The sequence below is a fragment of the Mesoplodon bidens genome (assembly GCF_964165515.1).
Source record: "Mesoplodon bidens genome assembly, chromosome: 14".
In the NCBI taxonomy this organism is placed as follows: domain Eukaryota; kingdom Metazoa; phylum Chordata; class Mammalia; order Artiodactyla; family Ziphiidae; genus Mesoplodon; species Mesoplodon bidens.
Genome location: NC_138170.1, coordinates 18938323 through 18964022, shown reverse-complemented (window position 1 = coordinate 18964022; position 25700 = coordinate 18938323). Strand labels below are relative to the sequence as shown.

The window sequence follows — 25700 nt, the reverse complement described above, 5'->3', positions numbered from 1 at the left end:
CAGCTTTGGAGTTTTTAAGCTGTTTTTCAATGTTTTAGACAAGCAAGGCCTTTGCCACGTGCCTTGCACAGCGAATTCTTCATAAACATCCGTTCAGCGATTTTACACAACCAGGCTCCCGCGCCTCTTGGCCGGCTCGCGGAGAAGTTTCCCGTTTCTCGGGCGGTCACTTCCCATACCCCCGCCTCGGCCCGCAGGGTCCTGGAGTCCCGGGACCGCCGGGCCGCAGGAATCCGGCGACACTCTAAAAAGCACTCGGTGGTCCCGAGCCCGCATGCGTGGCGCCGGGCTCTGCGCGAGGCGGGCGGGACCAGTCGAGGCCCCTCCCGCCGCCCCGCCAGGTGCGCGTGCGCCACGGCCCCGCCCTCCGGCCCCGCCCCGCCCCGCCCGCCGCTTCTTCAGGTGCGCGTGCGCCGTGGCCCCTCCCGCCACCGGGACTGGGTCTTCCCGGGCTCGGCAGCTGGCGTCTACTTCTCTGCGCTTTTCGGCGGCCTGGCACGTCAGCGCCCTCCGGCTCCCGCCCGGCCCTCTCCTGCTCAGCCCGGCGGCGGGGCCATGGCGTGGCGGCGGCGGCGGCGGCCCGAGGCCCGCAGCGGGGCCCGCGGCGCGCTGGCGCTGCTAGCGCTGGCCCTGTGTGCGCCCGGGGCCCGGGGCCGGGCGCTCGAGTGGTACTCGGCCGTGGTGAGCACCGAGTACGTGGACCCGCAGACCAACCGGAGCGTGCGGACCGTCTCGGAGAGCGGCCGCTTCGGCGAGAGCTCGCCCAAGGAGGGCGCGCGGGGCCTGGTGGGCGTCCCGCGCGCCGAGGACCGCGACCCCGAGGGCTGCGCGCCCCGCACGCGCTTCCTCGTGCCCGGCGGCCGGGGCGCCGCGCCCTGGGTCGCGCTGGTGGCGCGCGGGGGCTGCACCTTCAAGGACAAGGTGTTGGTGGCGGCTCGGCGGAACGCCTCGGCCGTGGTCCTGTACAACGAGGAGCGCCACGGGAACCTCACCGCGCCTATGTCCCACGCGGGTGAGCCGCCGGGGCGCGGGGACTGGCGGGGCGTCCGTGCGCCGCGGTCCCGGCCGACCGCCCGGTCCTCCGGCGGGACCGCGAGGGGCGGCGGCGGCGATGGGCTCTGGCCGAAGGGAACTACGAGGGAAGCGCTAGGTTGGCTCGGTGTGACCCCCGGGGGTTCTTAGGAGGGAGGCGAGCCTAAGGACAAGATTAGATCATCTCCCTGGGTCCTTCCAAGTGGAGGGAGGTGCGCTGTGCAAGAGGGTGATGGGGAGAACGGAAGAAATTAAAACCCGCAGGAGGAGGATTGTGGTTCTCGCCGGCGGAAAGTCTCATGATTCCTAATCATGGATCCCTTGCCATTCGGCGTTCCCCAGAGTCAGGTGGGGCAGGAGTGGAAGCTCTTTCCCAGGGCATTCCAGGGTCTGGCTCTGCCTTCACCACGTAAGGTGGTGGCTTGGTGACACTCTCGTGTCTTCACTTTCATAAAATATGTCAGTATTCTGAACTTTTGAGTGGGACAGTCTGGATCAACTGAGTCAGAAAACCTGGCCCTAAGTTGGGGTATGTTTTCTCACTTGCTAAATAGAAGGTTATAATACTGGCTCCACTGCCAATCAGATTGCTTGACACTTGAGTTTAGTTGAAAATTTTAAAGTTGTGATCATGCAGGAAAAGATCTTGCTCTTGGGACTTCCCTGGTGGTCCAGTGGTTAAGACTCTGCCCTTTCGCTGTAGAGGGCACGGGTTCGATACCTAGTCAGGAAACCAGGATCCCAGAAGACACATGGCTTGGCCAAAAAAAAAAGAAATCTTGCTCTTTGCCGGGTGCCTTCCCACACACTGTTCTCTGGGGCAACGGGTTGCATCGTCAAGCAGTCATGAAAGTTTAAAAGGTGCATTTTGCAAGGTTATCATCCTCAGAACAATTCCAAGTGATATTCTACCAGTACACAGCAGAGTCGGAAGGCCTTCTAAGAACAGGATTCATTCTGAACTTACTGGGATTAAAATCTCTTTAGAGAGTTTCTGCTGCTGCTGCAAGTCAGACATCCTTTTTCCTGTGCTTTTGGTTTTTGTTCTGTTTTGGCTTGAATGCAAGTTGAGAATACCTGTACAGTGAGGACAGGAGAGTGACTTTGGATTTGGCCTACTTTAGCAGAACGAGGGAACGGAATTTTGTTGAGAGGTGAGGAGACTGTTAGAACCACGCTTTCAAGATGGTTGACGGCAGGGCTGGGGAGGTGCTAAAAAGTGCGTGGAAACCGTAGGGCAGGGAAGGGTGAGCTGGATGGCAGCGAGGCATATTGAAGTTGGATGGAGTGATCTGGTAGAGGTGTAGGATGGAGAAGAGGTAACAGAAAGAGTCAGGTTTTTGAGAAGAACAGCGGCTGGGTCCAGGATACTCGTGCAGGGGTTGTCCTCAGATAGGGGAAATTCCTCTGTTGCAACAGAGAGGAAGTGGGTTTGGGGAGGAAACGGGAGCAGATGTCCCCGTGGTGGCACTGGGCGATGCACCACCTTTGGTGCCATTATTCCAGTTGTCACCGTACCCAAGTCATGTCTCTACAAGCCTCTCGTGAGAAGTTCTGTCAGAGTTCACACAGCGTTCCAGATGCATCCTGTGGACAGGCATCTGCCAAAGAAAAGAGGGCAGTGTGTGAGGGTTCTCTGGTGCTGGATCCTTGCAGTCCCTTCTGAGTGACATCGTAATGGGGACTTTTTCTTTTCCATGGCAGACCCATCAGCCTATAGTTTCCTAAATCTGTTTACTGCATTTTTTGGTAGTGACATTCACGTCCTTCCAGGCTAATTGTACTTGTTCTAACCATGGTTCAGTAACCTTGCTTGCTTACATTATTGACATATAATCTATCCAGGCCCAGAAAACACCCAGGCCCAGAATGCCCTGGGAAAGAGCTTCCACTCCAGATTATGGACATATAATCTCTCCAGGCCCAGAAAACCCCGAATTGGTATTTATCTTACATCTTCTTCTTCTCAGCTTCTGTTGCCATTATCAGTGGCCATTCTAGCCTTTTTACTGTGAGAATAATTCTGTTTGAGAAAAAAGTAACAGCATTAGGAATTTTTAAAAAGACGTATGAAAGTTCCCAGTGCAGAGTCGGTATTCTCCGCTTATTCCTCCCGACAGCCCTTTGAGGTGGGTACTTTAACCCTGTTTTACAGATGAGGAAACCGATGCCCAAAGAATTTAAATGACTGGCGCATGGTAACACGGTGATCTATGTCCAGATCATTCTTTGTTGCAGGGGCCTTTCCTGGCCTCTACTCACGAGATTCCAGTTGTGACAACCAAACATGTCTCCAGATACTGCCAGGTGTCCTGGGGCAGAGAGGATGACAGCATCCAATGTTTTGAACCAGTGACTTAAAAGGAGGTGAATTTGGTGCAGTGTGACCAATGGGTTACACAGAGGAGACGCTGGAAACAGGGAATCCACTTAGACCAGTGTCTAGTCCAGGTAGAAATGTAAGGGCCTATACTGTAGTGGTCACTAGAAATGGAAAAGAATGACCCTCATTCTCAGAAGGTGGCCCCACTGGGGACAAGGGTACAGATGTTTCGTGGCTTTTTGAGAATGGACTAGAATTAAGAATGGAGTGAGTGGAATTAAGTCAGAAGAGGAGACAGCTTTGATGGACTTGAATTTGAAACGTTACACAGAACGTTGGCGGCCGCTCAGACTTTGCTTTCTCGTGTTTGTCAGAGTGTGGACAGGGCCAGCGTAAAGCACCGATCAGCGGTTCTGTGCCAGGGCTCCACAGAATAGGTCCGGGTGGCTGCTTGTAAACTCCAGTCGTGATAGTCTCCTCCCAAGTCTCAGAGAGAATTTCACCAGTTTTTCTTAGACCTGTTGCTTGACTACTAGCACCCAGTACAAGTTATTTTGGATTTAAATCAGTATTTTATTGTGGTTCTAAAATAAATTGTGACTTTAAGATAATATTCTATCAGGACAACTGTAAGGACTGTTAACCCTAATGCCCAAGGTTGGTTCCCTTTACTTTGGCCGATGGATATACAGCAGCCAGTCTGGGCCAAGTATGGCGCCTCCTTGGGGGTAGAAACGCCTACGATGTGTGCCGGACTTTGAGGAATTCCCAGCCTAGTGGGAGCGATAAACAGACCTTTCGAGGCAATGTGGTTTGGACCTCGACAGCATTATATGCACAGGTACTTAGAAAGCATAAAGGAAGGGCATCCGATGCAGAGATAGTGCAAAGATGATTAGAAGTCAGTGTGACCAAGAAAAGTAAAAATTGATGTAAGTCAGACCATTGACGTGAAAGCTTTTGGAGAGGGTCGGCCTCGCTGTGGTGATGGTTAGTTAACGCCAGGCTGGTCCTTTGACTGACATCTTGAGTGGCCGTTTAGACTGGCACTTCAGTTCTGCCAGCAGTTTCCTGAGTGCCAGGTACGGGCAGGGCTTAGAGGTGTGTTTGGGGAAGGGGCCAGAGTTGGGGTGGGGGGAGATGACACAGGTGATAAGAAATCCTTACCTCAGGAAAGATGTGCGTTTTGTGTTTGCAGAGCATGGTAAATAGTCTTTTATGAGTGAATGATGCTCGATGGTCTTGAATGCTGCACTCTCACAAATGATCTAAACGTTTAGATTTGAGATTAGAATGTATTTTGGTGCCCTAGGAAGAGATGGCACCTCACAGCCTCACAGCAGGGGGATTAACTCAAGACAGTTCCCAGACAGATGGAGTGCTGAAGCACAGCTTAAGCTGATGAAAGTATCTGAGTGTGTGTCTGGTACGCGGGGCTGGAGTGGGCCTGTAGAACCTTCTGGGTGAAGGGAGTGGCCTCGGAAAGGACTGAAGGCCTGAGGCCACAAAGTGAGGCGTTCTGGAAAACTGCAAAGAGTTCGCAGTAAGATTGTTGAGTACTGTACTCAACAAATACAAAATATTCTTGAGCAAGCCAGATTCTCCAAAACAAAATGTGAAATTCCAAGGAGAGAATTGCATATATTTTTGAGTCCTCCTAACTCATCCTAGCCAACCATAAAGACATTTCTGTTCGCATGATGGCTTCACATTTTGGAGACATTTCTGTTCATATTTGGTGTACTGTTTCCCCTGCAAAGGGAGTCTCTGATAATTCTCCTTATTGGGTCAGTTCAAGGATAGTATCGGAAGATAAACCAGTTTTTCAGGTTGATTCATTTGTACAGAAACCCTTCTGTTGGGCCATCACTATGTGATGCTGAGCGCAAAAACTAATAAGTAAGAACTGTAGTCCTTGTCTAGTGAGGGGGAGGGGCCCAGGAAGACATTCTAGCAGGAGGGTAGAAAGAGGTGTCCTTCAGAGGCATTGCTGCATCTTAAAGATCTGACCAGGAATTCTCCAGGTTTGGGGAGGGGGGTGGGAGGGATGGAGAGAATGTGGAAGTTAAGTTGTTGGAAAAAAGAAAACGTGAAAGGTCATGGGATTCTCTCGGAGACTTAAAATGTATTTCTCGCTGCCTGTATCAGTCTTCTAGAACAGAAATCTAAGCCGCTACTTTCAATATTTTAGCAGTTCCCATCTCCTTCAAGAGAATGTTGAAATCCACTTTAAACAGTTTCCTAGGGAGGAGGAACGGTACACTAGACTCAAACGTGACCCTCCAGAATGTTGAAGCTATTGACCAAAACAGATTTTCTTTTTACATTTTTTGTTTGTTTTTGACAAGGTGGTAAGGGGAACTGTTATTTCTCAAGTAGGTTTATGATCGTGTGCTCTGTTTGAGACCTTATGCGCCGCCGATGTGTAAGACAGAAATACAACAGACTGCCTTCGGGGAGTTTAGCGGTGAGGTCTGTAGGTTCTTTTGGGGAAGGGCGGGCATTGCACAAGGTGACCTTTTTTGGTCCAGTGTGATTGGTAGCACTGAGGCCTGGGGAAGAAAAACATTCAAAGGGCTTTTTCTCCCCTTGTCCCGAGACTCTGCGCGTCTGTGTCTGAAGAAGGCACGGGCAAAACGTTTGGTTTGGCAATCAGCAGTGACTTGCGCTCTCGCGCCACTAGGGCTCTCTAGGACTGGCCCCCGGTACATCCGGAGGGGAGGGCAGGGCCAGACGTGGGGCCGGTGCTCGGCACCCCTTGGGGTTGTGCACCCAGTGACCCTGAGCTAGTGCACGTTTACTCAACTGCCCGGCCTCCAGTTCATCCCACACATGTCCCAGAAGAGCCAGTCACGGGATCGAAGAAGTCTTCATTCTGAGTTTTTAAATCTAAAGTAGTTCACAGAAGCAATCTTGCTGCTATAGAGTGTAGCAAAATTTAGCACTCAGTATTTTTTTATTTCAGTTTCTTGAAACTTAATGAACTAAGAGTTTCCTAGGTGAAAAATTTCAGATTGATACTGGAGATGTTTTCCGTCCCAGGTGTCCTTCTGATAATCACTGCTTGTCTGCAGCCCCTCCCTTGAGGTTTAGGGTGTTCTCAGCTCATCCCCCATCTCGCACTCATTTAGACAACAAGTATTTATTAAATAGTTACTATGTGCCAGGTTCTACGTGAGGCACTGGGGCTAATGAGATAAGCAGGATGCCTTTATGTGTATTTAGTCACTAACCAAACTGGGCCAGTCACCATTCCAAATATGCTCTTATATGATGGTTTCACAGCCCAGAAATCTCCCTTCTTTTGCTTGGGGAACTCTTCCTGTCCGTCAAGATGCACTGACTTCCCAGGGAAAAAGTTCCCTCCCACCCCAGACAAAATGATCAGTTCATTTCCGCAGTTTTTTGTTATTCCACGTTCTCGTTAAATAAGCGACAGCCCCAAATGGAAAAATTCTCATCCCTGTTTTACAGCTGAACAACTACTCTCAGAGCACCCAGCCAGTGGTTGTCAGAGGGAGGTGTGAGCCCGGGTGGCCTTGAAGCCTGTGTTCCCCCAGATGAGGGGGCAGGGCAGAGGTACACGGAGGAGCTGGGGCTCCAGGCCCTGGAACTGGCTTTTCCAGGTGGTGTGTGACATTGAGCAACTCTTTTTTTTTTTTTTTTTTAAATTGGAGTATAATTGCTTTACAGTGTTGTGTTAGTTTCTGCTGTACAGCGAAGTGAATCAGCTATGTGTATACATATACCCCTCCCTCTTGGACCTCCCTCCCACTTCCCCCATCCCACTCATCTAGGTCATCACAGAGCACCGAGCTCAGCTCCCTGTGCTCTACAGCAGGTTCCAACTAGCTGTCTATTTTACACATGATAGTGTATTTAGCCTTCGGCTGTGAAATGGTTACTCGACTCTTTCTGCCTCAAGTGACAGACAGAGTGAAAGTGCTTCAGAGTGGGTTTTCCCCATTAACACACAAAGGTCATTCTATCATCAGTACCAGAAACTGTAACTGTAGCATAGCAACATTTTATTTTCTGTATAAAAGTGAGACAGGTACATGGGGTTCATTATACTCTCCTTTCTCCTTTAGCATGTGCTTGAAATTTTCCACGAAAGGAAGCTTTTCTTAATTTATGAAAAGGGCTTTCAGCTTATAAAGCACCGCCTAATCATAAGTGGCATAAGTATCCTAATTGTTTCTGTATTTGTCTTTCTCGGCTACGAGATGTTTATTTCCCTGAAGGCAGGAAATACCTTGCTCCTTATTAAGTCTCCCCAGTGATGACGTAGTAGATTGTGTGAGTGCTCAGACAACTAGGTTACTTGCCAAGTAACACTTTTAGGGCTGGGTCATAGGATCGGCCTCCAGACAGCAGCCACCTGAGAAGGGTGCCCTTCTGGGGTTTCAGTAACTAAATCCCCACAGCCCAGGGCGGATTTGCTACAGATTAAATTTCTCTCTATAATAAAATAGTGTTAGAATGTGGTTTCAGTGTAATGCCAGAGAACAGTCTTTAAATGTATTTTGTAAGTTAGTTTTTGAATAGGTAATATGTACACCTGATAGAGAATTTTTCCTGTGTCCAGCTCTCTCCCTGCCCGGAGGCAGTCAGGGTCCCCAGTCTGTGGGGTAGCCTTCAGGGGCATCTGTACTGATATCGCCACGTAGACCTCTTGTCCACAGTTTTACGTGCGGCTTTTTCCCTCTTGTGTCTTGACTGCCGTCACTGTTAACAGAGCCGCTGCCTCAGACTGTGCACACGTACTGTAAATTATATAACTATTATTGATGGACATTTATATATATATATTTTTAATAAATAAATAGATTTATTTATTTATGTTTGGCTGCGTTGGGTCTTCGTTGCTGCGAGCAGGCTTTCTCTAGTTGCGGCGAGCGGGGGCCACTGTTCATTGCGGTGCGCGGCTTCTCATTGCGGTGGCTTCTCTAGTTGCGGAGCACGGGCTCTAGGCACTCAGGCTTCAGTAGTTGTGGCTCGCGGGCTCTAGAGCACAGACTCAGTAGTTGTGGCGCACGGGCTTAGTTGCTCCGCAGCATGTGGGTTCTTCCCTGACCAGAGCTTGAACCCGTGTCCCCTGCACTGGCAGACGGTTCTTAACCACTGCACCACCAGGGAAGTCCCATTGATGGACATTTAGGCTGTGATAGCAAAATTTTAGAAAAAACACTGGCAATAAATATCTTTATGGATTCCTCCTGTGTACATACATAAGTGTACCTTTGGAATTAGTTTCTTGGATCTGGAATTGCCGGGTCAGGGAAACATGTGCATTTAAAAACTTTTAGTAGCTGTTGCTCTCCATACCAGCTCGTAATAATTCACTCCCCCAGCACGAGTGCCCGTTTATACTTGCTCTTGCTGATATGGCATATCAGACTTTTTGATGTTTGCCAGTCTTTTAGGTGTGTTTTCATTTGTACCATATCCTTTCTGGGGGGAGCGATCACTAATATGTACAGGATTTCTTTTGGGGGTGATGAAAATGTTATGGAATTGGGTAGTGGTGATGGTTGCACAGCCTTTGTGAATATACTAAAAACCAAAGAATTGTACACTTATTTAAAAGAATGAATTTTATGGCATGTGAATTATATGTCACTAAAGATGCTATTTTTTTTTTCTTAAACCCATTTGTGTTTTTTGCAAACTGACTTAATTTTCTTTGTTTTTCTTTTGCTCTTTTTCTTACAGGAAATTAGCTTTTTGTCTTTGTTATGTTCCATGTATTTTTTTCCCCATTGACCAGTTGCTCTTTTGATCTTGAGTCCTTGATTTTCCTCTCTCTTAGCCAGTGCAGAAAATTTTTGTTTTTATATAATTGGTTAGTTGCTCAAATCTTTTTTTTTTTTTTAAGAAGTTTCGAGGTGATTTTTCACACTTGGAAAGGTTTTCCTTCAATATTACTTATTTTTTAATTCCCATGTTTCTTCTGGCTCTTTTATGTTTTCTCTTTTTTATATATTTAAATCTTGGATTTGGTTAGAATTTATTTTGGCTTAAGTTGCAAAGAAGGGATGCAGCTTTTTTAGCCTCAGGTGATACTCAGTTGCACCCACACTGTTTTTTAAAAAAATAATCCATTTTACCCCATTGATTTGAAATTCCACTTTTATCATTTACTGAATTCTTTGATGTATTTGGGTCTAGTTTCTGGGCTTCTTATTCTGCACCATTCTGGTTGTCTTCATATGCTACTACCACACTGTTTTAATTACTTTGACAACAAAGGCTAGTCCAGGTTTTACTGTTTACAGAGTTTTCCTGATTGTTCTTTATTATTTTTCCCCTAAATGAGCTTTAGAAGCAGAATTTTTAAGGTTTTTTAAATCCTATTGATAATTAAAAAAATTAATTTATAGATTCATGTAAAATTGGCCATTTTATCCCTTTTTTATTTCTCTTATTTTTTTGTCTTATGTCTGTTGATGTCCTCAGAACAAGATGAAATAATATCGAGCATAGTGGAACTTCTCCAATTGCCTCCCTGAGTTAATGGGTGTGCTTAGGCATTCGTATTAATAGTCACAACTTGAAATTGGTCTGTGTGGTTCTTATGTTGGTTTTTTGCTACCATGCTTGGTTCTATTGCCTTAGAAATAATTTTAAGACTTCTTTTTATTTTTTTTCAATCTGCTGTGGAGCACTTTAAATGTCATTGATGTTACTTGCTCTTTGAAGGTTTGGGGGTAGAACTCACCTGTGAAGCTGAACCGGGGGTGGGGACGGCTCTTGCTTTCTAGGGGGTAGTTCTTAGTGATTTATTCTACTTCTTATGCAATCAGTGTTTCCTCCTTGGAGACCAGTGTTGGTAACTTGGGTTTTCCTAGAAAGTTACCCATTTGATCACAGTTTTTGGTTGTATGTGCATGGAGCCATACTTTCTTTGTATCTTATTTTGTGTTCTTCATATTCATTCCTTTGTTCTTTCCTACAGGAACAGGAAATATAGTAGTCATTATGGTTAGCTACCCCAAAGGAAGAGAAATTGTGGATCTGGTGCAGAAAGACATTCCGGTCACAATGACCATAGGGCTCGGCACCCGGCATGTACAGGAGTTCATCAGCGGTCAGTCCGTGGTGTTTGTGGCCATCGCCTTCATCACCATGATGATTATCTCATTAGCCTGGCTAATATTTTACTATATACAGCGCTTCCTATACACTGGCTCACAGTTTGGAAGTCAGGTAATTGTCTCTCTTTAACTTTGCTTTTTAAAAGATAGTTTGTATATATTTCCTATATATATTGCTTGAAATTATTGGACAATATTCTTAATTTCATTATCACTCACAATATTTAAGTATTAATATGGTATTTTTAGAATAAATTTATTTTATTTTTATTTATTTTTGGCTGCGTTGGGTTTTCGTTGCTGCGCTCAGGCTTTCTCTAATTGCGGCGAGCCGGGGCTACTCTTGGTTGTGGTGCGTGGGCTTCTCATTGCGGTGGCTTCTCTTGTTGAAGGAGCGCGGGCTTCAGTAGATGTGGCACACGGGCTCAGTAGTTGTGGTGCACGGGCTTAGTTGCTCCACAGCATGTGGAATCTTCCTGGACCAGGGCTTGAACCTGTGTCCTCTGCGTTGGCAGGCAGATTCTTAATCACTGCACCACCATAGCAGAGAAGCCGTGGGGGGGGCGGTTTGAAATAAGCATTAAATCAGAATATATTAAACTTTCTGTTCTGTGGGAAATGGGGTCATGTTTCACTCCTGCAGAGACCCTCTGTCCTTCCCAGATGTAAAGGGATGACAAAAAGGCAAGGCATGAGGTGGGGGGACCTGGTTCTGTGTTTCGAAAGAGAACGGGCCTCCCTGTCTCCATGGTGGAGCCGCGTTCAGAGCCATTTATGTGCAGAGACACTGGTTCAGTAACAGGGGAGAGCAGGGCCCTCTGGGTTCCCCACCCACCTGTTGTCTTGAGAACCGCCCCCTTCCTGGCTCTGCAGGCTGTAGATGGTCATTTCTGGGTCATCTTCCACCTCCGACTAGGAAGCCTCTGCCCTTTTAGGGACGTTAGCAGCTGTGTGTATGGAGCCCCCTCCTCAGCTGACCACGTTCTTACCAGTAATTAAACATAAGATGGGTTTCTTCTAAAAGCGAACCCTCTTGCACAGCTGGTGGGAATGTAAATGGATACAGCCACTATGGAGAACAGTATGGAGGTTCCTTAAAAAACTACAAATAGAACTACCATACGACCCAGCAGTCCCACTACTGGGCATATACCCTGAGAAAACCATAATTCAAAAAGAGTCATGTACCACAGTGTTCATTGCAGCACTATTTACAATAGCCAGGACATGGGAGCAACCTAAGTGTCCATCAACAGACGAATGGATAAAGAAGATGTGGCACATATATACAATGGAATATTACTCGGCCATAAAAAGAAACGAGACTGAGTTATTTGTAGTGAGGTGGATGGACCTAGAGTCTGTCATACAGAGTGAAGTAAGTCAGAAAGAGAAAAACAAATACTGCATGCTAACACATATATAGGGAATCTAAAAACAAAAAAGTGGTTTTGAAGAACCTAGGAGCAGGATAGGAATAAAGACGCAGACATAGGGAATGGACTTGAGGACACAGGGAGAGGGAAGGGTAAGCTGGGACGAAGTGAGAGAGTGGCATGGACAAATATACACTACCAAACATAAAATAGATAGCTAGTGGGAAGCAGCCACATAGCACAGGGATATCAGCTCGGTGCTTTGACCACCTAGAGGGGTGGGAGGGAGATAGGGAGGGTGGGAGGGAGGGAGACGCAAGAGGGAGGAGATATGGGGACATAAATATACATATAGCTGACTCACTTTGTTATAAAGCAGAAACTTAACACATCATTGTAAAGCAATTACACTCCAATAAAGATGTTAAAAAAAAAAGGTTTCTTCTTCAGACATTGAGTTGAAAATAAGTATTCTTGAGCAACAAAACAGCTCTTAAGTTAACATGTGGCTGTTGTGTACATTAGGACTTAAGTGGTAATTTCTTCTTTTTAAATTTATTTTATTTATTTATTTTTGGCTGCATTGGGTCTTTGCTGCTGCGCGTGGGCTTTCTTTAGTTGCGGCGAGCGGGGGCTACTCTTGGTTGTGGTGCGCGGGCTTCTCATTGCGGTGGCTTCTCTTGTTGAAGGAGCACGGGCTCTAGGCGCGCAGGCTTACTAGTTGTGGCTCTTGGGCTCTAGAGCGCAGGCTCAGTAGTTGTGGCGCACGGGCTTAGTTGCTTCGCGGCATGTGGGATCTTCCAGGACCAGGGCTCGAACCCGTGTCCCCTGCATTGGCAGGTGGATTCTTAACCACTGCTCCACCAGGGAAGCCCTTCAGTGGTAATTTCTTAAAATTAGTTTCATTGTAGTCATCTAACTTTGCTTTTTAAATGAAATTTTTCCACATCTGCTTATATTATATGAATTTTCTAAATAGTGACTTAAAATTTTCAATAATAACAATGTTTTTCCTCCCTAAGAGCCATAGAAAAGAAACAAAGAAACTTATTGGGCAGCTTCCTCTTCATACTGTAAAGCATGGAGAAAAGGTAATATTTTCCTAGTTTTTTGTTTGTTTGAATTAAACTGAACACTCAGTTCCTCAGTCACACTGGCTACATGTCACATGCTCAGGTGGCCACATTGGCTGGACAGTGCCCACACGTCCATCCTCCACCTGTCGGTCAGACACAGGTAACTCTGAAGAAGCTCTGGTCTCTACCGGAGACCCTGAAGCTTAAGTCCATCTCCATTAAATCTCACACTCTCTGTGCATTCCCTCTGAGACTCCTTTAATTACAGGGAGAAAACACAGGGGTTTGTGGAGAAGGGGAGAAAAGATATTTTTAAAACTCTTTAAAAAAGGAACGTTTCACATGGCCAACCTGAGACTTTTAAAAGGCCAAAATCGTACCAGAGTTCAGAAGCATTTTGGAATAGGACAAATCCTAACGAAATCTCAGAACCTCAGGTTCTTAGAGGATAGATTCCTCAAAGGAAAACAGTTGCTAATGCAGGAATAGGTATTCTCCTAATGGTCCGTTTACTGTGCGGGGGAAATGTTGATGGCTGTGTTGACATAGATAGCTATGCGTTGGTTCCATTGTTCCGACTTTGGTTTTATCTCCCTGAGTTGAGATTTAGTCCATGCCAGTGCCCTGTAAGTGCATTTGGGCCCACATCTCCTCCTCTGACCTACTTAAAGGATTAAAGCTTCAGAGTAACACTCATTAAATTTATAGACCTTTGATTTTAAAACTTTGGAATCTGACATTAATGGTTCATGTGGAATATGTAACATCTTCTACTCTTGGAATTGCATTGTTTGCTTCATTCTTGCCCGAATGCCTTACGTTATAATACCAGTGAATTTTCATAGTTGGCGCAAGGCCCTGCCTTCTTTCCATGTAGATGTATTAAACAGGAAAAGTGTAAAAAAAAAAAAAATTTCCCATCTCATGGGAAGATTAACATCTGATTTACAAATCACGAGGGTCCCTGGGGAGAGAGTCCAGCAGATGCCTGGGACAAACTGTGCATTCGGCTGGCAGTTCCGTGACAAGCATGGAGTTTTATGTTCCTCTTGAAATGTGTCTTCTCCTCTCTGTGGCAGGAAATCTGTCCTTAAATATGAGAAGACATAGATTTATGTGTGTGTAATTTACTGCATGGAGTCTTTGAGAACATAAACTAACTGATATCCTCTTCGTGTACAGAACATTTTTGAAAATAGGCTTCTATGGACTGTTTTTTGAAAGTTGTCAGCAATAATGGTTAAAAAAAAAGGATCCATAAATGGTCCATGAGGTACACACGTGGATTTTCTGACAATTTTACATTTTAAACTTATACAGAAAAATACTGTGTTTTTTCTTAAATCTACACCTCGTCCAGTTCTGGAGACTGTATTTGTTTTCTAATTTTTCTTTTCTTGTGACTTGATCACAGTAGTGTTTAAGCTTGTAAACCATTAGGGAAATAATTATTTCATCAGCCTTGCATGGCATGTGAAAAAAGGTGATAATGTATAGTTGCAACATATAATTGTAAGTGCTGTTACAAAGTTAATTTTAATACAATCTTTGATAGCAGTATCTACATGTAAAATCAGTTTTTACTGCTTGCTTGTTAACACGTGACCCACGTGGCTAAAGATATTTTTAAAGAATTCCATGATGACTGTGAAGCTGTGTCCCATAAAATTAACTTGCTAAAGTTGCAGACACTGATTGGTAGCTCCTGAATCCCCATCCCAGAGTCCTGGGAGAGAGAATCTCATTGGCCAGTTTTGGGTCAGGTTATCAGGCTGGCCATGCCTACTTTGGTAGATGGGCTGAAGCCAGGTGGGTATGTCCAGGGGGGTACCCAGGGAAGTGGGGGAAGGGCTGACACCACCAAAAAGGTCTGTGACCCACAGATTCTCAGAAGTTGAAATTTTTTCACAAGACTGCTTCTTCCCCAGCAGTTTTTGTTTCTTTTTACCTGTATTAACTTGATATATGAAAAAGGTAACTTCTTTTAATTTACGGCTCTTTTTTTTGCTAGTGAGGTGAATACATTCAGATATTTAGCTATTTGCATTTTCTCATCTGTAAGTTATAGCTCTGTTCTTTCACAAATTCTAATGAAATTGCTTTTGTTTTGTGTTTTTAATGATTCCAGAAAACAAGTAGCTAATTAGATATTCATTCTTTGTTTTACATTTGAAAAATAATTTATTTTATTATAATAAAGCAGGCATTTGCATTTCTACAGCCCTTAAAATATGATCACTTAAAAAAAATGAACAGTAGCCTAGAATTTAAACATAATTCGTGTCTGATTAGGTAGACGATGAAATTTTTTCTTTTTCAGCCAAATACTTAAAAAAAAAAAAATCCCTTGATAGTGGTAAAAATAAATACCAAGTAGAAATTATCTGTGTTTAAATTCAGGATGTACCACTGTAGAGTAGAATTCATCATTGTTTTACCCAGGTTGTAGTGAGTTTTGGTTTTGTTTTGTTTTTGTTGTTGTAGTGAGTTTTACCAAGTGCATACTGTATACTAAGGATATAGTAAATTTTTTCCTCTTCTTTCTGCAGGGAATTGATGTTGATGCTGAAAGTTGTGCAGTGTGTATTGAAAATTTTAAAGGAAAGGATGTTATCAGAATCCTGCCATGCAAGTACGTTCTCTTACTTCCTGAGATGTTAAAAATTACTGACAAGTTTCAGGTTTCTGACCAAAGAGTGAACGTTTTTCACGATATGAAGACCTTGCTATCAGGTGATATCTTGTGATCATCTCACCTTTTAGAAAAGAATCTGGAAGTCTTCAAGGCTCCTCCTGTATTGTTTTACTTTAAAATTGCTTTGCTTGGAGACTTTAGGTGACCACTAAGACCCATTATGTCCTTTTGTCATAGATTGGCTTTTAGTCTTTTAAGTAAGGCTTCATTAGGGTCCTGGGAATCTATACTATCCATTGAGCTATTTGGATAGGTGAAGGCCCTGGGGGTGAGGGCCAGGAGCAGCCAGCAGATGTGGCTCTGGCTTTGCTGGTGTTTTTACTTTTAAATATTTTAATACTTAATGTTTTGAACTAGTGAGCATTTTCCCAGACATTTATTAGAAATGTTATTTTTAAAGACATTTCCTGGTTATGTATCTTTGTCTATTATTTTCTACCGAGATGCCTTATTTCTTAGATTTGGCTCTGCTGTTATTTGCACCCTGGGTTTGGGTTCTTTTGGGGGTTGTGTGAAATAAATATTCCTCCCTTATTTCATTAATTTATTTTCTTTAGCAACAGGAAGTTATGTTTCCTTTTTAATAATGAGATACTTTGTTAACTTTTTTAAAAATTGCTTTGTTAGCAGGAAGGTGTACAAAGATTATGTTGTAAAGCTGGTCAATTTTAATTATACTTCCCACCTATTAGAAGCAGTTCACAAGTTAAAATATAATTATGTCTTGCTTTATGTTTGCAAAGTGTATTTGTGTATATCCCAGTACTTTATAGCAGATTAAGTTCTCAGGAGTTCTGTAGAGGAAATGAAGGAATGAGGATCAGAATAACAAAATTAATTTTCCTGCATGAAGATGGTGAACTTAAGTCTACAGGCATTTATATGGGTTGGTGTGGTGGATACTTAATGAATTGGGGTCAGTGTCGGGTGATGGTGTCCTGTAGAAAATTATTAAGATAGAGAAGAATTTTTACTCTAGGTGGGCTTAGGGCACGTCTTTGTGACTTGGATGCCACACAGTGAGCAGCCTGAGGCCGATTTCCTTTTATAGGAAATCCAGATACTCCTGAAGGCCGAGCTGGGATTTGTACTGGAGCTTCATAAACAGACGAGTTTACATGTGCGCTTATCCTGGTCTCCTTCATGGGGTTTTATTCCGTCCACCCCCATTTTCTCCTATGATTTATATCAACAAATTTCCGAATAAAGCCCACGTGTTGGTTTTGTTTTTTCAGAATGATTCCAGTGGGTCAGTTTCAGTTTGAGGATGGAAAGGTCACAAGACAAGCTGGACTGGACCATGTTATGTCCTTACATGCTGTGATTTTTAACTGCACTGGCAGATTTCCCTTTGAAGGAAAGGTCTTCAGACAGTGACGACAGTAATAATAATGAAAAATTACTGAGGATTTATTGTGCCCAGCACGCTTGTAACCACATCACAGGTTTGCTCCTCAGAACAGCTGCAGGGTAGGTGCAGAGTGGCCTCAGGATCTAGTTCAAAGTCACAGCATCAGGACGCACAGCTGGTGTCTGAGCCTGATCTGTGTGGCTCTGATACCCACAGCTGCTTACCTGCAGTACAGGTAGAAAATGTAGATTCATCACACAGGAGGGGAAGTTAGCCAGTGAGGACAGTCAGTAAAAGAAGAAAATTCATATGTGGTTTTTCTTTTTTTGATTCTGAAAGCGATATTTTCATTCTAGAAAAATGTAGATGCTACAAAAATATATGACAAAAAAATAAGTGTTTTTTTAGCCTGCAAGCCAAAGACGACTTGTTAATATTTTGTTGTATTTCCATTGGAGTCATCTTATAGACTATATCAGATACTATCAGTTTAGTATTACTTTGTTACTATTAGTTTACTCTTGCGTTACTTAGGCCACATTTATTCCCAAATAAAAATACATCCTAGCATGATGTGAAAATAAACCATGTTATTTTTGTGCAGCGAAGTGGGTATTTCCCTCTACATGCCAGATTCAATTTAACGTGGAAAAATAGAATAGATGACTACCTAGGGTAAATGAATAGACTGGAATGTTGATTTGATGGCATTTAACTTGTAATGAGAAGATGAGTTGGTGGAATGTGTTGTTTCCTTTATAAGATATAAACATTTATTTTAAAACATTAACACATACTTAATTTTTTTAGGCATATTTTTCATAGAATATGCATTGACCCATGGCTTTTGGATCACCGAACGTGTCCAATGTGTAAACTTGATGTCATCAAAGCCCTGGGATATTGGGTTTGTTACATTTTTGTTTATATTCAATCTCTGCACCCCCGTTCTCCCTGAGTGATTGGATTCTGTTCCTGACCAGAGGCAGGAGTGGACTAAATGCTCCTTCTAGCATCCTGGTGGTTCCTGAAGAAATTTTCCTCTTTATTAAAAGTGAATTCTTAAGACATTCCCCCAAATCAATGAACTAAATTTGTGATTACAGAATAATATGCTAGGTGTTTCCTTAGAGTTTGAACTTAGAGTGGTATCTTTGATAGATGTTGGTGTGATACACTGCAGGGTGTATAGATGCTAGTTAGTGTCATATAAACAAGAATTATTATAAAATGTTTGCAAGGGAAGGAGCCTCATGCACAGGTGCACATTTTACATACGAGGAAGCTAAAGCCCATACCTCTTGACACCAGCTCTCCCGATACTTGGGTTTCAGAGTCAGGATGCTGCGGGGAGATTTATCCTGCACCGAACGTGCTCCATCACTTTGTGATACTGAGATGGTCATAGACCTTCCTCAGAAAATAGAGACGGGAGGGCAGAGTGAAAGAGCGCGTCACAGTAGCCACGCGCTGCTGCCTTACACGAGTTATTACATTGACTCTTCCAGCCCCTGTGGGAGGGAAGCGCTGTGACTCTCCTTATTTTACTGACTAGAAACTCGAGCTCAGAGAGAAGTAGCTCACCTAAGGTCACATGGTGAGGTAATAGGGAATCAGCTTTCAGGTGCAGGCTTGCTTAGTTCCAGTGTCCAATGTCTAAACTACCCTCCTACCCAAAAGAGGGGAGGGACATAGATGGGGAAAAAACCCCAGATCTTCCTAGATTGTTATATTTTTAGAGTCTTCCTATAATCTATTAATGTCTCAAGATATTCTTGATTAAATATAGTTTTGAAACAGATCTCTGAAAGAAGTAATTTAAGTATCAAATATATATTTCTTGTTGCTAAACAGAGGTTTTTGCAGCGTTTATTACAGAGGTAGAAACTACAAAGAGGTTTTTTATTATGATAATGATTTTATGTGACTTAAAGCCGTAACAGCCTTCAAGGCTGCAGGCCCCCTTCGGAGTATTTTTCATTTTCTAGTTCAGCGTAGCTTCAAAAGAGAGCTGAGGGACCACGCACTGCCTTAAGAACCAGTGTGATTTTCTGTGCATTATAATTCTCAAGTGTGAGTTCCAGAGGCCTCACCGGAGGTACACGGAGGGGGAGGCCGCAGGACTGTCTTGCTGGAAACTCACGCGCCGGGATGTCTGGATACTGTGCCTTTGCTGTAGAATTTCTGACGTTCGTTGGTGCCTAGTCTTGATAACTGGCGGCTCTCCCCAACGTGGAGGCTCACCCCCGACTGCCTCACGCCGTCCTGGGACCGCATTTGGAACCGTAGAACCCAGGGAGCGAGACGGGTGTTTTCTTGGCAGTTCTCCTTCTTCGTCTTTTCCTCTCGTAGATACGCTCCGAAGCTTCTTTTGTTTTCTTCGTCGGTCAGTCATTTTAAACCTCTTTTCATTTCTAAACCTTTGTGCAAAAGGCATTTCACTGACCTTAGCGTTGAGGCTTTAATCCTCGCGAGTTTCGCTTTTGGAAATATATGTGTATGTTTCATGTGTTAAAAATCAAGACTCTTCATTTTATATCAGGTTGGATTGCTTTCAGAATGTTAATTTCAGAAAGCTAGAATATGTGTCCCCAGAAAGCTTGCTTGCTTTTTTGAAGAAACCTACAGTAACTTTAAATCAAACTTAAGAAATTAATTTGTCTTGCCTTTAACTTTTTTTTTTTTAATCCTTTGACAAATCTGCCATTTTCTTTGGGCCCATCGGCCCCTCCTGCGTTGGATTGTAGAGATAGTTATGACTCTCATATGGTAACTAGTTCTCATTTCCAAGAAAATGACCACGGTGAGAGCGGCTTTGATGTGCCTCTTGGCCCCGTTGTGTTTGTTCGCTCATGGGGCGCAGGCATTCATCGGGGGAGTGATGTGTAAGGTGCTGGGTCTCAACTTGGCTCCAGGTAGACGAAGGGATAAGACTCAGCCCTCCTGCTCACAGGCTCCTGGGGGACTCCGCTTTCTGGACTGATGGGTGGGAGCCGGGCCTGCAGCCCACCCCGCTGGCCAGGGAGGCCTGTTTGAAGAGTGTGGGCACAGAGGAAGGTGCCCTTGACCCTGCCAGCTGCATGTGGGAAGGGACGGGGAGGGGTTTTTAGAGGCACGTCTGAGCTGCGTGTTCAAGGGTTAGTGTATCGCAGGGAGTGACCAGGTGGGGTTTGGGACGGGCAGGTAGTTCAGTTTGGCAGGTATTTAGACAAGTACCTGGAAGAACAGACGAGGGTGGGCTGTGCGGCAGCCCGGATGCTGCAGCAGCCCAACAGGATTTGTCGGTTGGTGCGTCACGAGTCTGTTCTGGGGGTGTTCGGTTGCCTGTGAGAAGGCAGGGAGCCACGTGGTGCCTGGGAATGGGGAGAGGGTTCCAGAACACGTGTGGAGCCAGCAGTGCGGGCGGCAGGGCCCCTGGGCCCGAGGGCCCCAGGAGCGGGCGGCAGGGCTGTGCGCTGCCCTCAGCCTGAGCCAGGGTTCGCAGGAACGCCCCCCAACGCACACACCTTCGGTCGGTCCCTTAGCAGCAGCTTCGGCCATCAGGACACAGCTTTGGCCCTGGCATGAATCGAGAAGGGTTTCTGGATGGCCCCTGAATTTTGAGACCCCACGTAGTGATGCTTGTAGAGTCTCCCGCTCTGACTTTCATGATCTCCTTTTCTTCTCTGAAGCAGCAAATGGGGAAGCAAGGCAAACTGGCAGCGGGTAGACACCCTTTCTATAAGGAAGGAGCAGAATTGGTTATCTTTAAGTGAATGCAGGTACAGTCTGCAGCCCTCTGCTGTTCAGAAGCCTGCTTGTCTCCGAAGCCCTGGCACCTTGGCAGCCATTAGGGCAGTCATTCGAGCTCAGGGCTCCAGCCTTAGTGATGAGCGCCCAGCCAGGCTGCTCAGAAAGGCAGGAAAGTGCATTTGTGACGAAGCTCCACTTTCTGTCAGTAAATAAACGGTGGCATCGTTTGTATCAAAGGGGAAAAGGGTTTTTAGAGGAAAAGGATTTAGGTCTTGATAAGCTGCTTATTGAACAGTGCTTGTTTTCTGGTTGACGCTAAATAAAGGAGACACTGGTGTGCTTTTCTGCCATGTTCGTGTATTAAAGTAAATATTTTCTATGAAGTATGAGCAAAAGATGATGGATAAGCCTGATCGTGTTACTGAAAAAAGGTATTTTCTTTGCTCTAACTCTCAAGGGAGAGCTTGAGGACGCGCAGGAGACGCCTGCCCCAGAATCGCCTCCCGGGGGCGTTTCGACTGCAGACCTGAGTCTGACTTTACCAGATGGTGACAGAAGTGACGCGGGCAGCTCAGCGCCGCCCACCACCAGCGACTCCGTGCCGCCTTGCGAGGCCAGTTTTAAAGAGGACGCAGGTGAAAACACGGCCTTGCTGGGTGAGTCTTGTGCGGGTTCTTGAACAAAATGGTGTTATTAGTGGTTGAAAGAAGGTGAAGAAATACATAAGGTGCAGAAAAGCATAAAGGAAGGATGATAACCATGACCTCACACCTGCAAATACCATTTTAACATTTCCATAAATATATTTCAGATGTTTTTTCTGTGTTTAAGGATGGGGACAATATCATTCATGTGCCGTTAGGTGACCTGTTGTTGTTTTTTTTAAATTTTTGGCTGCCTTGGATCTTTGTTGCTGTGCGCGGGCTTTTCTCTAGTTGCGGTGTGCGGGGGCTACTCTTCCGTGCAGTGCGCAGGCTTCTCTTTGCAGTGGCTTCTCTTGTTGCAGAGCACGGGCTCTAGTTGCGTGGGCTTCAGTTATGGCATGCGGGCTCAGTAGTTGTGGCATGCGGGCTCAGTAGTTGTGGTGCACGGGCTTAGTTGTTTCGCGGCATGTGGGATCTTCCAGGACCAGGGCTCAAACCTGTGTCCCCTGCATTGGCAGGCGGATTCCTAACCACTGTGCCACCAGGGAAGCCCAGGCGACCTGTTTTTTCCTCTTAATGTGTGAAGCTCTCTCTCTATCAGTAGACAAGACACATGATTTGGTACAGCTGCGTAGTATTACATTTTGGATTCACTGTAATTTCTGTAAACCACATCCTGCTGATGGACTTTTGTCATCAGTAACACTGAAATCATTTTGTGTATACATTTACCACCTGTCTGTAAAATAATGAATTGCATAGTTTTAAATTACTAATGCAATTATCTTTTCATATTTGTTGGTTATTTATATTTCTTTTCTGAGTTGCCCATTATTTCATCCTTAGCTTCTTTTTCTATGGAGAAACTAATTTTTCATACTGATTCTAAGAGCTCTTGGTCTTTGATTTTTATCTAGTCTAGCTTCTCATTCTTTCATGATTCTTTCTGCCTTTGACAGCATGCTAACTTAGGAAAATCTGTCTCATCTGAGGGTTATTAATTTAAATTTTACTGACATTTGTGGCTTTGTATTTTACATTTAAATCTTTAATCCGCATTGTTTAAGGGGAGATTTAACTAACCTATTTTTCCCAAATGTTTAACCACTTGTCCATTGTTTAGTGATAATTACTTGTGAATAATAAGTTTTGATATTTGAAAGGCAAGGAAAATTCCTTCATCTTTATTCTTTTTAAAAAAAGAATTCTGAACTGTTCTTCATTTTTTAAGATTAATCTTTTTTTTTAAAGAAGATGTTGGCGGTGGGAGTTTATTAATTAATTATTTTTGCTGTGTTGGGTCTTTGTTTCTGTGCGAGGGCTTTCTCTAGTTGTGGCAAGCGGGGGCCACTCGTCATCGCAGTGCGCGGGCCTCTCACTTTCGCGGCCTCTCTTGTTGTGGAGCGCAGGCTCAGTAGTTGTGGCTCACGGGCCTAGTTGCTCCGCGGCCTGTGGGATCCTCCCAGACCAGGGCTCGAACCCGTATCCCCTGCACTGGCAGGCAGATTCTCAACCACTGCGCCACCAGGGAAGCCCTAAGATTAATCTTAAAATCAACTTGCCATGTGTAAGAAACTCCCATGAGAATTTTTATTATAGTTGAATTAATTTATAGGTTATTTTAACTGGGAAGAATTGATGCTTCTAATTTTGAATTTTGCCATCCTGGAAGAGGAAGCATAGTTTTCCAAATCGGTAGTATTCAAACTGAATAGGTTTGTCTTTTTTGCCCATTTTTAGAATCTGGGAGGCAAAGACAGAAATATGAGAATTTAAGTTTTAAACCAGTACCAGAGGAAGAAAGGATGCGTTGTGTAAGAAAAAGGGAGAATGAATTTCAGAGAATGAGGAAGTGGAAAGGTGGACTGTGTAGGAGTTCTCCTCACCAGCTCTCCTGCCGGGACTCTGCCTTGGGAGGCAGAGAGTTCCATTTATAAATGTTTATAAATGGTTCTTGTTTTTAGGAATTCCATTGCTTTGTGCCTAAGTGCATACCATTGTTTTTTTTGTTTTTTTTTGCCATTGCCTTCAGGCTCCAGAAAGGAAACGAGATTTGTTTCCTTTAGTACTTGACTACCCTTGAGATATTTCAGGACATGTAAAACTCTTATCCTAAACTAAATTTCCAAGTATTTGTTCAGGTAATTCATAATTCGTTCAGGTAATTTGTCAGGTAATTTATATGTTAATGTTCTTTCTACCCTATAATTGGATCGTTTAAGAACTGTTGGAGGGTTTCCCTGGTGGCGCAGTGGTTGAGAGTCCGCCTGCCGATGCAGGGGACACGGGTTCATGCCCCGGTCCGGGAAGACCCCACATGCCGCGGAGCGGCTGGGCCCGTGAGCCATGGCCGCTGAGCCTGCGCGTCCGGAGCCTGTGCTCGGCCACGGGAGAGGCCACAACAGTGAGAGGCCCGTGTACTGCAAAACAAAAACAAAAACAAAAAACAAACAAAAAAAAACTATTGGGGCTTCCCTGGTGGCGCAGTGGTTGAGGGTCCGCCTGCCGATGCAGGGGACACGGGTTCGTGCCCCGGTCCGGGAGGATCCCTCGTGCCGCGGAGTGGCTGGGCCCGTGAGCCATGGCCGCTGGGCCTGCGCATCCGGAGCCTGTGCTCCGCGGCGGGAGGGGCCACAGCGGTGGGAGGCCCGCGTGCCGCAGAAAAAAAAAAAAAAAAAACCTATTGGAAAAAATCAATTCTTTCAAGCAGACATTAGTACTTTAGTGTAAATACTTTAGTATAATGTCTGCTTATAATTATATAATTAGTGTAGTGTAGCTTTACTTCTAGCTGAGCTAACATTTGCTCAGAAGCGCCTAGGAAATGGATGCGGGGTTATTAATGGCAGCCCACTCCGTGGAGGACGCGTCTGCCTGAGGGGGCCCCTCTTTTGTCTGCTTGACCTCAGGTCTGATTGAGGAAGTATCCTGTCACCATAGGAAACCTTCTGTGCTGAAATTATCTTGTACTCCTCTTCCTAGTAACATCCACCTGGGTTCAAAGGCCGGTTTGAACCTCTCTGTGCCTCAATTTCCAGTCTCTAGATTGGGGATACCATACTTGTCTCTAGCTTGTAGGGCCTATATTGCCCAGTAAATGCTAGCTACTATTTTCATGGGTGGTGACACCATCGCTATGTGTTTGAAAACACACTCTCAAATTAATCCCACCAGCTCAGCCTATGTCTTTTCTATAGCACCGTGCTGACCACGTGAATACTGATTAGGCTAATGCCAGAAAACCTCTCATGCTGTATGTGAGGAGGGTGTTTATATATTTTGTGTGTCTGGAATAGGTTGTCGTTTTTCCATGTAAGTTTTATTTAAAATTTTCCGTAATTTGTTTCTTGAACTGTGATCTCCAAATCTAACAGTGTTTATGGAATTAAAGTTCAGAATATACCAACCAACGCTGGCTTTTGTTGCTTTGTTGCAGAGACAAGCAGGAGTGACCCTCAGCGTGAAGGACCTGCCTCCTAGCGTATAACCTGCCGGCAGTGTCGCGGACAGAGCCTGGGCTTGAATGAAAGGACATTGTATTTTTTTTACTTTAGCACCTAGTTTGTATATGTGAAAATAATGTACATTCTTTTACCTTACAGGCTCTGATTTGATATACAAAGGGCTAAGATACTTTATTCTTAAAGAGAAGTTTTGATTAGTCTTCATATATTTATCTACTAAAATGTATCGTAAGATTAATTCTTTCCTCTCAAGGATGGTTCTAGACTAAGCACATTGAGTTCAGACTAGTTGAAATGGAGTTGTGTGATTATATTCAGTCATTGATCACCTGAGCTTCCCTGGAGGAAAGACTTCTTTAGAACATTAAACTTGTAAATGTGATGAGAGAAATCTGTCGTTTCCTTGCACCTCTGTACTATAGAGAGATTTCCAAACCTTAGAGCACTTTCATTGTTGTTTTTTATTTGGAGTTATGGGAAAAGCACTGGTTGACTTTTAGGATTTGCATTTCTCCCTTTCATTACCTAATTTCTTCTAACCTTGATGAGGAGGGAAGTTTTGTCCATTTTTTTCTATACAAATAAAAAAAGGTACGATTCCGTATTGCGCACGAGCATGAAGTTCTTCATTGCTTGTTAAAGAAATGGAGTAGACAGACTCTGATGGACTCTTACATGGCGTTTTTGGGGGTAAATGATGAATATACTGATTCCAACTGCAGTTTAATCTTTACAATTATAAAGGGTGGTAGATGGGGACTTTCCATTGCTGTTGTAACAAAATAAACAAGTAACCGGTTTCCTTGATTAATTTTAAAGCAAACTTAATGGCAGTGACCTTGTTTAATCATCTCTCCTCTTTACTCGTTTGCTGTTCTTCCTTGGCAGTGGAGGTGGAGGGAGTGGGCTG

At 44.5% G+C, this 25700-nt stretch overlaps 1 protein-coding gene across 2 annotated transcripts in view; it reads left to right on the top strand.

The window, feature by feature from the left end:
* The first annotated feature begins 413 nt into the window (after positions 1–413).
* Positions 414–25700, top strand: part of RNF149 (ring finger protein 149) — a 28498-nt gene continuing 3211 nt past the window's right edge. Inside the window, exons 1-7 of one of the 2 annotated variants that reach the window (XM_081254947.1) lie at positions 414–1012; positions 10314–10564; positions 12851–12919; positions 15454–15536; positions 17761–17857; positions 21140–21338; positions 24763–25613. In XM_081254947.1, the coding sequence (XP_081111073.1) occupies positions 556–1012; positions 10314–10564; positions 12851–12919; positions 15454–15536; positions 17761–17857; positions 21140–21338; positions 24763–24806 (1200 nt within the window). In that variant the 5' untranslated portion in view covers positions 414–555 and the 3' untranslated portion in view covers positions 24807–25613. Of the gene's footprint in view, positions 1013–10313; positions 10565–12850; positions 12920–15453; positions 15537–17760; positions 17858–21139; positions 21339–24762; positions 25614–25700 lie in introns of those variants that run through there. The other variant, XR_014017509.1, reaches the window with a different exon arrangement.